General features: G+C 39.7%; 1 protein-coding gene across 1 annotated transcript; it reads left to right on the forward strand.

Annotated features, from left to right (window-relative positions):
* Positions 1–445: 445 nt before the first annotated feature.
* On the forward strand, positions 446–862 carry LOC113315993. The gene has a single exon (XM_026564228.1). The coding sequence runs from the start codon at positions 446–448 to the stop codon at positions 860–862; it is 417 nt and encodes a 138-aa protein (XP_026420013.1).
* Positions 863–19,497: the final 18,635 nt, after the last annotated feature.

Below are 19,497 nucleotides of genomic sequence, written 5' to 3' on the forward strand. Positions count from 1 at the left end.
ATAAATTTGATTTTGATTTCGAATTTGACTTTGATGAAATTGTAGATATTAGGTTGGTTAGGTATGTAATATGCAATTCAATAATGTAACTAAAAAATATATTTAGTGAAAAATCCATGATTAATGTAGAAAATTTATGTTGAATGAAATGTTTCTAAACTAGCATATCAATGTAGAAAATTGATTTACTTGTATTTATGTATGGTATACACAAATTGATATTGTTTTTGTTGTTTACAAAGGTGCATAATGAGCCTAATGCGTTCTTATGTGAGAGTTAAATATGGAATCTATTTGGATTCCTCTAGTGATGAAGAAGAGAAAGCTTTTCTAATGTTTACACAATTATGTTTGGATGAACGATTGCGTATTAGACAAAACCATACCAAGGGAGGTACAGACACGTAGTATAATAACGCGTGATCGAGTGTGGCATGATGCCAAAATGATGAATGATTATTTTACGCCTGGAACTGGTTATACCGGAAGACAATTCAAACAACGTCTAGGCATGAGGGAAGACTTATTCGATAAATTTTTAGGAAAATTGCTTGAGGTTGATCCAGAATGGCAGCAACGTCCAGATGCAACCGGTACTATGGGGCATTCTCTGCATATGAAATTAGTTGTTGTGATGAAATGTTTATGCAAAAGTACGCCAGCTGATAGTGTTGATGATTACACTCGTATGGGTGCAACTACAATATATATGTATCTAAAAAGATTTTGCCACACCATTTGCATGACTTTTGGAGAAAGATATTTGCGTGAACCCACTCCTGAAGATGTTCATAGGTTTCTACAAGAGAATGCGGACCAATGTTTTCCTGGAATGCTTGGTAGTGTTGATTGTATGCAATAGCCATGGAAGAATTGTCCGGTAGCTTGGCAAGGAACTTACCGGGGTAAAGATAAAGAGAGTAGTTTGGTATTAGAGGCGGTGGCATCATACAATTTGTGTTCTTGGCATGCTTTTTTTGGAATGCCCGGATCAAACAACGATCTGAATGTGTTGGCACACTCACCCCTTTTTGGTAACATGCTAAAGGGTGTAGCACCTCCATGCAATTATGTCATCAATGGCCATCACTACAATATGGATTATTTCTTAGCCGATGGTATCTATCCAAAGTTGACTACAATTGTACAAGCTTTCTCTCAGACACTGCACATTCCCGACTATGTGAGATTAAACAAGTATCAAATAGCTAAAAGAAAGGATGTCGAGCGTTCTTTTGGAGTTGTCCAGGGTAAATTCAGAATTGTCGGATCTCCATGTAAGTATTGGCATCAATCAGACTTGAAGCTAATTATGAAATGTTGTCTTATTTTACACAACATGATTATCGAGCATGAACGGCGGGATACGGATTGGGGAAGAGTTCTTCCTGCTCTGCTTCCAGAACCTACCATTAATGGTCGTGTATTTATGTCAACTCTGAAAAGCCTAGAATTACACTTACAACTAAGAGATGATCTTGTCAAGCACATTGTTGCGCGCCCTGGTAGAGGAGGCCATGCAGGGGACATGTCTAGTTTGGAGGGTTCAAATATGGAATACGTGGATATTCTATCATCAAAAGGAGATTATGAAGATACAAACTTAGATAAAGAAGTAGTTCCTGGTCAAAACGAGGATGAAGCACTTGTTTATTATGGAGATTACAATGATCAAATTCCAAATGACATTGAACATGCAGTTAATCATGTATATGGAGACGGACACGTGGGAAACGAATATGAACATGATGAAGATGAGGATTCAGACGATGAGGATGATTATGACGATGACGATGAGGAGGCCGATGAGGAGGACGATGATGTTGCCTACGATGATGCGGGTATTTATGATGATGATGATGATGTTGAGGCATAAGATGTATTTCACTGCTGTGTTTTAAGTTTTCGAATGTTATATGCATATGTATTACAGACTTTTAATTATTTTTGAGGTTTCAATTATGTATGCAAATGAATTCGTTTATATTTGATGGCATATGGTTTACAATTAGGATAATCCGTGAAATCATTAAAATCTCCTTGTACAGTTGTTGATGGTGGTTTTTAGCTTAGGGTTAAAATCATAAAACCTTCGTATAATATGACGTCACTCTATAAAGAAACTGATTCATGAGTATCAAACACCCCACTAGCACATTTATTGAGCCTTTCAATACATCTAGGAGAAAATTATCAGGGTACCTTTTTTTTATATATATATACTGTGCTCCACGGCAGAGCCCTCAGTACTGACTAGCATCATCTCCGCGCCAAAGGAATGCCAACCATGCCAGCCGCACCACCATGCCAATGGCATGCCATGCCAGCCACGTCTCCGCGCCAAAGGCATGCCAACCATGCCAGCCGCACCACCGTGCCAATTACATGCCATGCCAGCCACGTCTCCGCGCCAAAGGCATGCCAACCGCGCCACCGTGCTAATGGAAGGCCAACCATGCCAGCCGCACCACCGTGCCAATGGCATGCCTGCCCTGCCAGCCATTCCGTCCATGCCTCCTGGTGTGGTTTGAAAAGACACACAAAAGACTTGCAAGTATACAAGGCCAAGTTTTAGTATAGAAAGTAAGCAAGGGATCATTCCACAGGGACTAGGTGTGTGTGAGTTGAAGTTTCCTAGATAGTTCTGAGCTAGTGACAGTGAAGCAAAGGGACAAAGGCAATGAACCTAAGGCAGTGGCAAAGAATAAGAAAAACTTAACCAAAACAGAACATGGGAGAGAAATTGTGGATGGGAATGAAGTGTATGGAGATGGATGAGAATTCTCTTTCACCTAGCTAGTTTGCCTAGGTCAGGTTTTTGTCATATGGCTAGTTAACTAACCTTACAGCCTTAGCTAACCTCTAGTATTGGCTGTCCGTTTAAGGCACAGGCAATCACAGGTCAACTAGGCAGTGGATTACTAACTAATGTAGCTGATTAACCCCTTAGAGCCACCACTGACCCCTAGCATTAGTGGTCTTCTTACAGCACCACTAATCACAAGTCAGTTGGGCTTTTTGGAATCTAACTAGCCTAGGCTATTTTGAGTTCAACAAAAACTATCCTAATGGCTAACCATCATGGTTCAATGGTCTTCTCTAAGGTTTAAACAGGGAAATTACATGATCATGTGAAGAAACATTACATACATAGAGCTTAACACAAACATAACATGGATTAGAACATAACAAACATGGTGATTAACATTGACAGAATTTGAACAATACATTCACATGAACTGATATGGAATTAAAGATATTAAAATTTAAACAAAACCTAAGAACTAAACAGTGAAGCAAAAATTGAAATTGGAAAACAAAGAAAGACTAAACCTAAACCTAATGACACACTGGCTAGTCCAGGTATGCTCTTCATCCTCTACACCATGAGCTATTTATACTTCAAAAGCCCCAATAATTTACAAACCCTAAAATTAAAATTAGGTATTTTCAATTCCGAAATTGCTCACCAAATCCACTGAATTGGTGGTGACCCATGCCTCTTCTCTTCTCTCTCGATCCTTCTCTGCCCTCAATTTCAATCTATAGCCTCATCTATTTCATCAACTCTTCACGCCTAGGGTTCCAGCGAGAAAAAGGGGTGATGGGATGATGTAATAGATGGCTAGAGAGTAGGGGGATGTATAGGTGATTGAGACAGAGGAGTTGGTGGTAGAGATGGTGGTGACAGGAGCGATGGATGATGGAGTTGCAGTCGGGAAAGGTGGTAGCAGGTCGGGAGAAAGAAGAGGAAAGAAGGAGGAGAAATGATTTGGGTTAGGGTTCTCTCTTTTGGGGTATAGGGTAATTAATGTTTGGGTGTGAGGCAGTTTCATCAAATTTCGATGTCTTGCGATGCTTAGCCGTGGGGTGTGGAGATGAAGATTGATCTAACGGCTAAAAGTGAAGAGGCTGGCAGCGACCGTTGGATGCAGATATACAACGAAACTAACGGCGCCAGATGGAGTTAGGTGCTGTAGTGTTAGACAGGAGCTTCCGATTTCGATGAATGACGATGAAGCGACCATTGGATGATGAGATGGATCCAATCCGACGGCTGAAGATGGAGGCGGGTTTGGATATAGGAAATGGGTTTGGGTGAGGGTTTTGGGCCTTGGGTATGCCAAGCCCATATCTTCTTTAAGAACAATTCTTCCTTCTTGAGCCCATTCCTAGCTTTTTGGACTTGTGCGCACCATTCTTTGCGGCTTCCTTGCGTAATTTCTCCCGTCTTTTCACTACTTTTCTGCTCTTTTCGCTCCGCTATTCATCCAAACTTTATTTATTACCTAAAAATGCAAAATTAATTAATAAAAATATTTATTCATGAAAACAATGAAAATACAGAATATGGGATAAAATGTAGAATTAATGCACAAAAGATGAGTTAAATGCCAAGAAAAATATATAGAAATATGCACTTTTTAGCACTCATCAAATACCCCCAAACCTGAATTTTACTTGTCCTCAAGTAAAACAAAACTAAGGAAATCCTACCTATACCACTGTCGCTGGTCTCTCGAATGCATTTAGCGTATGCACTAAGCCTTTTAAACCACTAAGTGTCCCTAGTGGACGAGTGAAGTCTCGTGAAGGTTTGCTTAGAACGTACCTACAAAGTTCTAGGTCAAAATATAAGCTCAGATTCCATCAAATGTGACATGTGCAAGTCAGTTTAAGCTCACATCAAAATGGAGATGTCAATCTAGCTATCAAAGGCACAATCCTAGCACTGATAACAACTAAAGACACGTGATAAGAGTGTAAAGTGTATCTACACATGTTTCTAGAATGACCTGAAGTTATGACTACTAACCACCAAGAGATAGTTTTTAGGCTAAGAACCGAATTCTAAGCCAAGCTAGCTGTCCGGCTTTACGAGAATTGTGAATGTTCACCCAATGAGTTGGTGATATTTCAGTTTACCCGCGTTATACATCGATGGCTGCACCCTCCTTGCTTATTACAAGATTATTTACAACAAAAAGATGACTCTTTACATGACTCTTATTTACATTGATTACTCTCTTTTATTTTTGGAACAAGAGAGAATATTGTCTTTAACATGACAAAACATGGAATAAATACTTGATTGAATTTTTTTTTTTTTTTTAAATTTTTTTTTTCTGATTTTTTTTTTGAAGAAATAACTTTGATCTTTACAACAAAATGACACTTTTGATACATGAACAAAAAGAAAAACATAATTACATGACTCTTAGCAAGAGGTGGCCCTTATCGAATGCATCCGGTCAATTCTATGGTTGCTTTTCTTAACGTATCCTCCAACTTCTATCCCAGCCAACCAAAGAACAAGCTAGTCAAGTCTCATTCAGTATTCTAAAGTGATTGGCAATCTAACTTCCTATCAAACACCTTGAAGATCGAGGCTATACATGTATTGGTAGATCGTGCGCGTGCAAGTTTCTTATCACTATGTGAATTGTGCTAGAATCAGGGTGCCTAAATATCTAGACTAAGACTCCTAATAATTACATATTTGCACAAGAGTCAACATTTCAAGGTAAATGAGCTCCATTTTTATGTTTTTATAATTTTTTTTTTTTTTTTTTTTCATTTTTTCATTTTTTCATTTTTTTCAAAAAGGAAGAGTTCAAAATTTTCAATTATAAAATGTTATCAAAGTATCTACTTTTCACCCCCAAACCTAAACTAAACATTGTCCTCAATGTTTCAAAAGATAAACATGATTATAACACATACCATGAGAACTGCTAAGTGTAGAAAAAGGAAAGAGATTACCGGATATTGGCGAAAGCAAGTTTTGAACTCCATTATTCAAGGCAAAAATCCAACATATGTCAGCCGAGATCATATTGGATTAGCAAAATATATACAAAATGAACAAAAGGATTTTAAAAATTTTTATCTACTAGATTATATACAAAAAATTCACCATACACTAACAATCTAAAGAGTTGAGGATCAACCCAAAAGACGAAGTGTAGAAACATAGAAAGATTCAAAACACTAAAATTGGACTTAAATGGGAGTGAGAGTGAAAAACCGAATGAATCACCCCTAAACCTAAATTGTTCAACAGATTTACTTTTAAGCACAAAATCTTTTAATTTTAGGGGTTCAGGATTCAAAAGGTCTAACTCATAATGGACTGTTTTCGGGATGGGCAAAGAAATGCATTCCAACTGTGGCTCTTCAAAAGTGTTATATTTTGAAGCAAAATAGTCCAAGAGGACTTGGGAGGCACACAGTTCCAATCCTAGATTGGGAATTTTCAGAAAAGTTGGTTTAAAATTTTTGTTGCAAACCAAATCTAGGTTGGGTGGAATAATCTCGATTTGAGATTTAGGTAAGAAAGTGGGTACATCTAAATTATTTTCATGGGTACGATCAATAGTACCAACACATACTTTTCCTAAATCAGAAACAGGTAAAACATGCTCACATTCATCGAACAAAACATCAAGACCTAAATCAGTATCATGATTGTTCGAAGTACTCAAATCATCACCGGAAGAAATAACATTTTGTGACTTAGGCAAGGAATCAGACACATCAAATTCGTCCTCATGCATAATAAAATTAGTGTCTACAGAAGATTCAACTATTCCTATGTCATGTTCATCTTCACAAAAGAATTGTACAAGCCCCATATTAGAATCAAAAGCATATGAATTACAATGAGTATCAGAAGAAACAACATTCATGAAGGTTGAGGCTGAGAAGCCATATGTTATTGAACCAAAAGGTTCCACAATATTTTCAGAAAAAACATGTTCTTCTAACATATCATTATCATCATAATCATCATCATGTTAACATGCATATTGATCCTCATTAAAAGTGGTGGTGTCCTTAGTCGATTCATGTTCCTCTAAATCAGGTTCATATTCAATATCATTTAGATGAATGGGACTGGACACTTCATTAGGGACAACATGCATTTCCTCATGAATTTCCTCCTTTTGTAGTTGAAGCAAAATCTGATCTAACTTCGCCTGAATGCGTGACATAGTTCTATCAGAATTTCGCTCACCGAGTCTGAGAGCTTCTACGGTGGAGTCTAAATTCATGGGAGTACAAAATTCTTCATGTTCAAATTGTGGTGAATGGTACATGTGTGCATGGTCATTAGGGTTTACAAAATATTGATCACAACCTTCGAAAGGTTGATTATGGTCCCAATGACTACCAACCTCACAATTTGTGGGCATTTCATAATTTGGATTTTCATGGTATCCCCTAGATTTCCTAAATTCATGCAAAACATAGCAATATTCATCAGGGTGGTCTAAACCACCACAAAAGGTACAAACATGCATATTAGGTTGGCTAGGTTGATACATGGGTGAATAGTTATACGGGTTTGCATATTGAGGCTCATGACCTTGAAAAGGTCCATAATTATAATCCCTATAACTATTGACATCATGGTCTGTGGGAGGCTCATAAGGTGAATCTTGCCCGTAAGCATCTCTAATAGATTTATTCCCAGAGGCAGACCAAAATCCAGACATGTCTTTGTTTTATGAAATAATCACACAAATCACAAAAAAGTAAGGCCCATAATTTTTTTTTTTTTTTTTTTTTTTTTTTTAAAGGGAGATGATAAAAATTTGGTTTAATTCGGGAGCAATTTTGGTTTTTGAAATTAGGAGCAAGCCCACATTGGTGGGAGAAATTGCTTTGTCAAGGGAAGGTGAACTAAGCCTACAATGTGTGTGCAAACTGAAGCCCAATGTAGCTTTTGAAATAGCCTAACTGTTGCTTGTTTGGTATGAGGCCCAGTTGGGCTTTCAAAAGTTCAGTCTAACACCCACAAGCCCACAAGCAATTAAACAAATCAGTCTAACACCACAAGCCCACAAGCAATTAAACAAACAAGCCCACAAGAAATTAATTACAAACCCAACAGAAAAATGGAAAAAATTATTACAAGCCCACAAATTAAAAATGGAAGCCCACAGGTTGGGTTCTCTTAATGGGTTTAGGCTTACTTGCTTAAGCACATCCCAGCTGCTCAGTTAGGTTGCAAAAGCCCAGTTGGGCTTTGGATCATCCTAAGCTTTGGCTTTTCTGAGGCCCAGTTGGGTATTTCAGTTACAAAGCCCAGTTGGGCTTTGTTCTTTTTCAGCTGCTTGGAATCAGCCCAGTTGGGCTTTGATGGCTCAATTTAACACCAGGCAGCAGGGGTTGCAGCAGACTTGGCCTGGCACCAGCAGGAGGCAGCAGCAGCTCTATTTGGGCTTCACAGCAGCACAACAGCACCAGAGGTTTGTTCTCAGCCTCACAGCAAGGTCACAACAACAACAGCAGGGGCAACAGCTTCAGCAACAGGAGCAAGTCAGCAGCAACAGGCTGCAACAGCAGCACCACAAGCACCTGGCAACTCAGAGAAGAGGTTCAGTTCCCAGAATGATGCAGTTGAAGCAAAGGAGAAGAGATTATGCAAATGATGCAGATGCACTAGAGGTGGTACTAAGTTACAGCTACAGATGCAATATGCAAGATGAGTACACTAAGATGCTTATCAGAACTACACAGCAGGTATGAGTATGCAAAGAACAGCAAGAAAAACTTCAAAAACACGGCAGCCAAGTCCCCGGCAGCGGCGCCAAAAACTTGGTGTGGTTAGAAAAGACACACAAAAGACTTGCAAGTATACAAGGCCAAGTTTTAGTATATAAAGTAAGCAAGGGATCATTCCACAGGGACTAGGTGTGTGTGAGTTGAAGTTTCCTAGATAGTTCTGAGCTAGTGACAGTGAAGCAAAGGGACAAAGGCAATGAACCTAAGGCAGTGGCAAAGAATAAGAAAAACTTAACCAAAACAGAACATGGGAGAGAAATTATGGATGGGAATGAAGTGTATGGAGATGGATGAGAATTCTCTTTCACCTAGCTAGTTTGCCTAGGTCAGGTTTTTGTCATATGGCTAGTTAACTAACCTTACAGCCTTAGCTAACCCCTAGTATTGGCTGTCTGTTTAAGGCACAGGCAATCACAGGTCAACTAGGAAGTGGATTACTAACTAATGTAGCTGATTAACCCCTTAGAGCCACCACTGACCCCTAGCATTAGTGGTCTTCTTACAGCACCACTAATCACAAGTCAGTTGGGCTTTTAGGAATCTAACTAGCCTAAGCTATTTTGCGTTCAACAAAAACTATCCTAATGGCTAACCATCATGGTTCAATGGTCTTCTCTAAGGTTTAAACAGGGAAATTACATGATCATATGAAGAAACATTACATACATAGAGATTAACACAAACATAACCTGGATTAGAACATAACAAACATGGTGATTAACATTGACAGAATTTGAACAATACATTCATATGAACTGATATGGAATTAAAGATATTAAAATTTAAACAAAACCTAAGAACTAAACAGTGAAGCAAAAATTGAAATTGGAAAACAAAGAAAGACTAAACCTAAACCTAATGACACACTGGCTAGTCCAGGTATGCTCTTCATCCTCTACACCATGAGCTATTTATACTTCAAAAGCCCCAATAATTTACAAACCCTAAAATTAAAATTAGGTATTTTCAATTCCGAAATTTCTCACCAAATCCGCTGAGTTGGTGGTGACCCATGCCTTTTCTCTTCTCTCTCGATCCTTCTCTGCCCTCAATTTCAATCTATAGCCTCATCTATTTCATCAACTCTTCACGCCTAGGGTTCCAGCGAGAAAAAGGGGTGATGGGCTGATGTAATAGATGGCTATAGAGTAGGGGGATGTATAGGTGATTGAGACAGAGGAGTTGGTGGTAGAGATGGTGGTGACAGGAGCGATGGATGATGGAGTTGCAGTCGGGAAAGGTGGTAGCAGGTCGGGAGAAAGAAGAAGAAAGAAGGAGGAGAAATGATTTGGGTTAGGGTTCTCTCTTTTGGGGTATAGGGTAATTAATGTTTGGGTGTGAGGCAGTTTCATCAAATTTCGATGTCTTGCGATGCTTAGCCGTGGGGTGTGGAGATGAAGATTGATCTAACGGCTAAAAGTGAAGAGGCTGGAAGCGACCGTTGGATGCAGATATACAACGAAACTAACGGCGCCAGATGGAGTTAGGTGCTGTAGTGTTAGACAGGAGCTTCCGATTTCGATGAATGACGATGAAGCGACCATTGGATGATGAGATGGATCCAATCCGACGGCTGAAGATGGAGGCGGGTTTGGATATAGGAAATGGGTTTGGGTGAGGGTTTTGGGCCTTGGGTATGCCAAGCCCATATCTTCTTTAAGAACAATTCTTCCTTCTTGAGCCCATTCCTAGCTTTTTGGACTTGTGCGCACCATTCTTTGCGGCTTCCTTGCGTAATTTCTCCCGTCTTTTCACTACTTTTCTGCTCTTTTCGCTCCGCTATTCATCCAAACTTTATTTATTACCTAAAAATGCAAAATTAATTAATAAAAATATTTATTCTTGAAAACAATGAAAATACAGAATATGGGATAAAATGTAGAATTAATGCACAAAAGATGAGTTAAATGCCAAGAAAAATATATAGAAATATGCACTTTTTAGCACTCATCACCTCCGTGCCGCTGACTACCAAACGAAGGGTCGCAACAATCGACGGCTACCCTTCCTTCTGAGATGCAAACCTCAGCCGTACAAGTTCGCGACCGAACGCGTGGCAACTTCTGGCCCAAGGCCAAAATTCCACGGTTTACGGCAAACCCTATTTTGGCCACGCCTAAACAATGCCAATGCCAGGCCGGCCATGCCACTGGCTGCCAAAACGGAGGGTTGTAACAATCGACGGCTACCCTTCCTTCTGAGATGCAAATCTCAGCTGTACAAGTTCGCCACCAAACGCGTGTCAGCTTTTGGCCTAAGGCCAAAATTCCACGGTTTATGCCAAACCCTATTTTGGCCGCGCCTAAACAATGCCAAGTCAGGTCGGCCATGCCACCATGCCCCTGGCTGCTAAAACGGAGGGTTGCAACAACCAACGACTACCCTTTCTTCTGAGATGCAAATCTCAGCCATACAAGATGGCCGCCAAACGCGTGGCAACTTCTGGCCCAATGCCCAAAATCCATGGTTTATGCCAAACCCTAATTTGGCCGCGCCTAAAACGCGCCAATGGCATGCTAAGCATGCCAGCCGTGCCACTGTGCCAAAGGCGTGCCAACCCTGCCACGCCACTTAACCAAAAACACTGCTAAACGGCTCCGCCCAAGCTGCATCATGCGAACTGCTCCAAGCCGCACCATGCCGACGGCTTCATCCAAGCCGCACCATGCCGACGGCTTCATCCAAGCCGCATCATGCCAACGGCTCCAAGCCGCACCATGCCAACAGCTCCATCCAAGCCGCATCACGCCAACGGCTCCAAGCCGCATCACGCCAACGGCTCCGTCCAAGCCGCACCATGCCAGCAACTCGTTCCCAAGCCGCATGATGCCAACTCTTTGGTCACGGTGCCAAACCCTAATTTGGCCACGCCAAGGATCTGGACATGCAGCCATGCCGCTAGCCGCCAACGAAGGTAGCCATAATTGACGTCCGCCCTTCCTCTTAAGATGCAAATCTCGGCCGTCAAAGGTCGCCACCGAATCGGCAAGCCTCTCAATTTCAACTTGCCACACGCAACAACATGCTACACGTTTTCCACGAACACACTCGAGACATCAAAACATGTCACAAACTGGGGGATGCTTATCAGGGTATTGGTCTGGCGGTTTACAACGTCCGGCATGCAATGCGCCTGTTACAAGAAAGTGTCATAAGAGTAAGACGGTTAGTAACGACAAGAAATAATGGTGAAATGTATCCTTCATTATGGAAACATCAATGATAGGTGTTACCCGTTACCATTTCTTCCACTACTCAACCGTTTCACTTCTTACGAGGCCAGGGTACGTTTTGTTACGACTTGTATAAATAGGTCTCACCTGTTTCCACCAAAGAACAAGTTTTAGTCAGGAGCATACAATACTCAGAAATCACTTGTTATTTTTCCAATATGCTAGTGTTTCACTTCCTTATACAAGTCGTCAACTACTCTTCCCGAATCAACTATTCTGGTCTCAACACTCTCTTCGCTTCCCTCCCTAAGACCAACCTTTCTCATTAACTTTGTGACCGAAGCAAGTATGGAACGGTCATTTCTTGGTTTAGGCCAGATTTGTACAAATTGATCTCTCGAATTAAAGTACTCCCTTGCTGTACATTGTTTAGGATTTAGACTCGTTTCTCATCTATACACCCGAAATAACCAAAATCAGCAGAAACTGTTTTCACCCTCAAACAATTGACGACCACAGTGGGGGATCAATCTCTCGGTTACGATATCAATTTCCAGTTCTCAAATTCACTTGTCAGATAGCGAGATGATAGAAGCAGACTAGCCGCTCGGAGATCAACGATCTCTGGAAAAGTTGGGGACTTAAAAACGACTGGGGACTTTCCACAGTCACGGCGGCGCCACCCACAAAACCCAGACTTACCGGGAGATCTATTTTGTTAAGAGATTCTAAAAGCAAGTCTTGTCAGACGAGGTGTATATTCCACTACGTCGAATTTTCACATAGATGATAGAAACTGATAGACATATTATTCCCATGTTTCATTTCATGCTTTCTACTGTCGCACGATGTTCACAGTTCCATGACTTTCCTGGGGTATTTATGCTACTTACAATCATAACCAAGACAACATTATTCTAAAACAATTCACTCCAAAAGAATAATCCAAAACCCTCATGGGTAACAATTACCTACCAATTCAAAAACTAGAAAAATCAAACCATAAACTACGCATTTTTTTTGCCTTTCAAAAAAAAAACCTAAATAAAGAAGTTCAGAAGACAGGGGTACATTCAAGGAAAATCATCTAGTAATGGCTTGCTCTTCTTGGAGAAAGCCTCTTTCGTGCTTTCGAGAGCCGCCCGTTTCAGCTTCAGCTCCCTGGACAACCTCTTGATCTCCGCCTCCTGCTGTACGACCTCATCCACGGAAGGGCCTTCAACCACCGTGGTCTGCAAATTTTCGATCTCAGAGAAACCTTCAACAAACCAGGGAACGTTGAACCCGTGGTCTACGCACACATCATGATGGAACTTCCATCTTGATACCACGTCCTCATAAATGGTATGGCCAGTCACTTTGCATATGTCGTCAATCGAAGATAAAGCTTCCTCCACACGCTTGACCAGCGCAAACCGATCAGTGACCTTTTTGGTTGTGGTGATGTGTCCATACCTTTCGCATATCTTGGTATATAACGTCTCGTATTTGGCTGGCACGCTGAAGGCCCCGATCAACACATGATATGGATAAGGAACCAGGTATGGAGGAATAAATACGGCGCCCGCAACTGAATCAACAACCGATAAAGGATTCTTAACTACAATTGCGCAAGCGGTCACTGGAGTACTCTCCATTGTTTGAGTCGCAACAACACCTTCATCTCGATCGACCTTCGTTTCAAGGTCACCAGGTGCGGCTGCCACGGTTGGAGACAAAGCTGTATCTCCACAAGTCTCCGTCTCAGGGTCGTCTTCAGAAACGGCTTCCCCCTGCTTTATCACGAGTTAAATATTTTCCAAAAGAATAGAGAGAGAGAAGAAGGAAAAACATGTAGGAGGCTCACTGATTCACTTTCAGACACACTGGAAGAAGACTCGGCACTGCTGTCGGAAGAACTATTCTCACCGTCACGAGATTCCAAGCTTTCCTCCTTTAAGGATCTTCTTCACCGTGGGAAGGCTCAGCATTGCCTCCGTCCGCCTCAAGAGATGCCGCTTTCTGAGGACGTGCAAGTTCAGTAAAAGCGTTCACGCTGCTGAGACCCTGAACAAAGCACAAACACAGATGCTCAGAAATGAAACGAAGATATACACAATCCGACTAAATCAGCAAGAAAGCGATACATACCCGAATATTGGAAGAACTGAAGGTCACGTGGTGATTAAAGATTTTTCGTGGTTGTAGTAGTAGTGGTAAGGATGGTTCGAACTCTAAGACTTGTGAAGGTGAAGGATTTTTAGATTTATAAAAATTATATACAAAAATATTGACAAATTGGTAGAGAGGTACTGGGACTAATGATTCGGCCAATCTTCATAACATAGGGCTCAATGATTTATTCTCAACAATAATCGCTCAAAACATAAATTATATGGACTCTTATTTTGCCAAAGTAGATTCTCAAAACATTGATTGTAAATGTTAAGCATGGAACATCAAATCACCTAAGCTAAGCATGACCCATCTAATCAAATAACAACCAATTTAATTAAATCATATTTCAATTAATTTTTAATGCAAAAGTCTTAAAAAGAATTAACAAAATTACCCATGTATGAAGCTCGGCCTCCTCCGTCGTCCCAGTGATGGGTTCTAACTCCGCATATTGGAAACACGCTCAAAGGAATTTTTCATTGCTCAAAAGAGGTGTACAAATGATGAAATGGAGATAATAATGAAAATCGGGTGTTTGCAACGTTTATAATTGTTGCAAACACCGTTACAAAGAACGATAAATGAAAAGTGCTGTAGTATACAGAATACTACGACCCTCAAGTGACAGTCGTTGTTACTGTAGTATGAACAACTGTCTCTGGTTGTCTAATGTTCTTCGTGTTCTTGAGTTGCAGCAGCAGAAATGGTGGCTCTGCAACTCGATTTTTCTTCACTCTGTAGCCTTCAAAGCTTCCCCAAACTCTCGACAGCCCTTCTCTACCAACCCAAGATGCTATTTATACACAACAGGAGGAAGAAATCATTCACAATAACTCGAGAATCATCCTCTTTACTATAGAAAATATTTTTCAATATTTTCTTCTCCTGCCAGTTCACGAGAATCATTTTTACGCTGGAAAGTGCTTCGAAATATCTCCCCATCAATAGTGTATAATCCACAATCAATATCTTTCCTTTACTGCATATATATTTCCCGGAATACAACCAAAAAAATCCCTGTATCTCTTCCTCTGTTTTATGAAAATATTATTTCCTGTTTTGAATCAAACAGCGTGTACAACCCATTTTGATTGATTCCAACATGCATGTTAACTCTGTTAATATCAATCAAATCTTTCCAAAAGATTCCAGCCATTGAATCGATCTCCAGCACGCCCAAAAATCAATTGGTAAATCTGCCAAAGAGAAAAGATATTTTCCCGCCAAAAATCTAAATTCAAATGAAGAAGATGACTGCCCCCTAACCAAACTGGGGGTGCGAATAGCAGTTGCTGTCCTGGGGTGTAAATAGTAAAGAAGGTGCCCCTTAGTAAATGAGTGCCCTTTAACCAATGATGAGAGTCCGAATAACAAATGACCTTCAAGGGTGCCCCTGGCAACTTTTCGAGCTGATTTTTCCAAAAATGTTTATTTCCAAAAATACCTAAAAAAACACACAAACACCAAAATTAGTACAAAATCGAGTGCCAACAATATATAGTATTAAGATCAAATTAGACACAAAAATGTGTCTATCAAATACCCCCAAACTTATTATTTGCTAGTCCTCGAGCAAATTTATTCTTGAAAGGAAAATCATTTGAACCCCTAGGTACCCTAGTGGTGGAGTGTTGTCTCCAGAGGATTTACCAGAGGTGTACCCACAAAACCTTTACTCCAGACCCTAGCTATCTACGCAGAACCTTGGAAAGCACTAAAGAACCTCCTTGGTTGGCATACAATTATTGACTTTAAGAGGAAGAACCCTGATGCGAAATTCCAATTGTTGTACACGAGTTTGCACTCAAGCATACTAAAATTCATATAAGTGACAGAGCTCTACTAAGATAGTTGCACTATGGACATCATATTCGGAGTCAAACTAATCATATGGATAGAAAAAGGAGATGGAAATAGGAAAATGTAGATGGTTTTGATGTTAACCAAATGATCGATGTTTCACATATCTGTCTGAAGGCCACTGCCAGAATGAACCTATCCTAATGGACTGAGATACCGGTCTGACTAATATCAACACAACTGGCATATACAAGGGAACCAGTGGTTAATAACTTAAATCTAGATCAACAAAATAGCAAATACAAGGGAACCAGCAGTTGACTACACAGAACAATAACCATTTTTTTTAACTTAACGACATGAATAGATCTTTTTGATCCAAGCGCATGCTTCTTTTCAGAAGATTACACTATAGTTCCCACGGGTCCTGCATTCCACGCTTGCTTAGGCGACGGAAACAAGGAGAACACACGCATATTGCTATCCAAGTGTTAATACTTATTCCGATTGGTCTAACTGGTCCAGTCTTTTTTTATTTTTTTTAGTAACTCAGTCACTCTAATTCACCCTAGCAGCGGTAACAACTTGAATCGTGTGCCCCACCTAATCACTTAGAGAAACATAGTTTAAAATGAAAAAAAAAGAAATGAAAAGGACTCAACGAGATATGGTGCAACTATCATGTTATTTCTAACACCTGAGCTCTGTGCTTTTATGAATAGACTCTATAGATGTTTCCATCTAATCAGATTGGTTCCTCAACTCCTACAACCAAGATGTTCCCATCCACTTAGATTGGTTAGTGCAAACCTTAATAGGCATAAATTTCTAGGCTATGGAGTTTACTAATTGCAACTAAAAAGTTTCTCCCGTACCCCCAAACTTAAATCTAACATTGTCCTCAATGTTCTAAAGATGAAACTAAAAGCATGAATAAGGAGAAACTGTTACCATTTGAAGCGAAAGAGTTAAGGAAGGATATTACCGTGTTGCATGAGATTGGGTTACCTCCCAAGAAGTGCTAAGTTTAAAGTCTTCAGCCAGACTTAGAAAAGGATTGGTCAACTCGAACCATAAAGTAACAGTCGAAATAATTGTGGGTCTTCAAAACCAAAAAGAGCTGACCATAGGAAACTGCAGTGAACCAAGAAAATGGACAAGAAAAGCATGCCCTTACCTAGTTTCCTGAAAACTATCGCTAACTGCGGTTCAGGTTCAGGTTCTATGAAAAGGTCTAAATAGAATATTTTCATTGGCTGCGTTTCTTCATAGATGGGATCCGAATCACTAGGTATTAGAGTTTGTAAAAACTCAAATACGAACTTAGAATCACGAAGTAATAACCTAAATAATTCCGGATCCTCTAAGTCAATCAGATATGACTTACATAGTTGACCACAGTGAAAGAGGTGGTCTTCCTTAAGAAAATGTGTCGACCCTAATATCCTAAAGTGATTAGGTTTAGTCTCAAAACTTAATAACCGACACATCTTAAGATCAAAACTTCCCACATTTGGTTGAAAAGTTTTTGGTGGGAAAACAAAGTCAATCTTGGTATCATAGCCTGGGTTAACCACATCAACCAGAGGATGGGTTTCTAACAACTGAGCTTCTTTCTGGACATCATTAGGTTCAGGAAAACGTGTATGAAGATAATCTTGTAAGATGGTTGAGGCACAAATGTCAAGTCCTACAGGAGGGTACTTAAGAGTTAAAGCACACGGAGAATGATAATCACCCCCAAACTTAGAGTTTTCTATGTCTCTAGAAAGACTAGTCACAACTTCCCTAATTTCTAGGTCATCAGATTCCTGGAAATGATCAATAGATTCTTCTAAGTTGGGTTCATCCTCACTCATTTCTACGAGTTTATCATCTTCTAAGACTAGTGTTTCTAAATCGCTAGATTCTAAAACAGTATTCTCAGGGTAGACTCTTTCCTCTAAACCATCATCGGTTTTGTAATCATCGTCTAAAACGGGGGTATTTCTAGTCAAATCCTCGTCCTTTTTAATAGGTAAATAATTATTAAAATTATTTGGATTTGAACTAGAAATATCATTATAATCATCATCACCATCCTCCTCCTCCTCATCATCACAATATAATTTTTGATATTCACGAATTCTCAAGCTTTGTTCCCAACTACATGGTCTATGTTTATAATATTTCTCATAGATCGTTAGAGGTGATTCCTCAATAAAAGTTGGAGTATCCATATATCGCTTACCACACATATACTCACCAAGATTCATTTCCGAAGACGTCTCTTGATAACGAGAATTTCTAGATATATATTCTCATAACGTCATCTCAGGTGGCGTCTCCTGAAAAGGATTCATCACCGAGGAAATACAAACTACAAAGGAATTCTACACAATCACAAACAAGGCTGACTCGACCAAATCAAACCTATAAATTCTAGCAAACAAAAAGCATGATGGCTCCACTTAGATTGTTTCTAGACTTGCTTCTATCTCTTGAAGGGGAATTCGTTACAATTTAAGCAAACCCCTTTGGAATCAATCCGAGTCAAAGTAAGTTGAATTGAGGCGAGGGAAGCTCAGTGGAGCTTTGCTACCCAAGGCCTCACCGCTATCACAAGGCGGCGCAATCACACATTCAACTCAAAGAAACCATTATGAACTTCAAGGTGTGCTTAAGAAAGTAACCAATATCCTTCGAATTTTTTTCCTAATAAGCGCGTTACCCTATCGGTCTCGTTCTAGTCAAGTTTTAAGCTTGGGTTCGCGTTAAGTTTCGTTTTCCTAAGGCGGGAAAGAAGGGAGCGGTGATGAAATCCAAACCCTTATCTTGTATTTGCCAGGCCTTGCCCTTTACTAGGAATTTAAAAATAGTCCGATTCGTCCTCAAACAATTATCACCTTAAGGCAGACAGTAACCCGCTTGCAGGAGATTCGCGGGTGTTTCGATTGGACTTACCTCCCGTACCAGACGGGCGATGAACCGTTGTCGTCGACTCGGGCCACGACTCCTATGCCGTGTACGAACCCGAGGGGCCGAGACGATATAGTAATCGTCGTCCTTCCCTGCAAACAGTTTGTATTTAAGGGTACCCTTCCGTAGGGTTTAAAAAAATAAATAAAAATAATGTCCCGATTGTCCAGTCCAAAGAAAAGAAAAATAAAATAAAATAATAATAATAATAATAATAATAATTACAAAAAAAAATGGAAAGTCTCTTAAAAAAATAAAAAATAATTCTCTTTTTTTTTTTCTTTTTCTTTCTTTCTTTTTTTTTTTGCTTTGTCTTTTTTCCTTCTCTTTTAGCTTTAAGCTTTGATTCCAAGGTCTTTAGTATCCAACTTCAAACGTGTAATACAAAGACATACCAAAGAGACGTATAAAGAACAAATGGAATAATAAAAAAAATAAAATAATAAAAACCTAAAAATTCTACCTAAACACAAATCCGCGTCGGCGACGCCAAAATGATTAAAGATTTTTCATGGGGGTTGTAGTAATGAGGTTCAAACTCTCGGACTTGTGAAGGATAATTTTTTTAGAAAATAAATATATGTACAAATATTGACAAATTGGTAGAGAGTTACTGGGACTAAGGACTTGGCCAATTCTCATGCATATGGTACATTTTATTTATCCTTAACAATTATCGCTCAAAACATAAAATGTAAGGACTCTTATTTTGCCAATATAGATTCTCAGAATATTAGTTATAAATCGTAAGCATGGGACATCAAACATTTAAGCAAGCATGCCGCATCAAATAAAATGATAACTAATTAATCAAAATCATTTTTCAATTTTAAATCAA

Source organism: Papaver somniferum, chromosome 10, assembly GCF_003573695.1.
Source record: "Papaver somniferum cultivar HN1 chromosome 10, ASM357369v1, whole genome shotgun sequence".
NCBI lineage: Eukaryota > Viridiplantae > Streptophyta > Magnoliopsida > Ranunculales > Papaveraceae > Papaver > Papaver somniferum.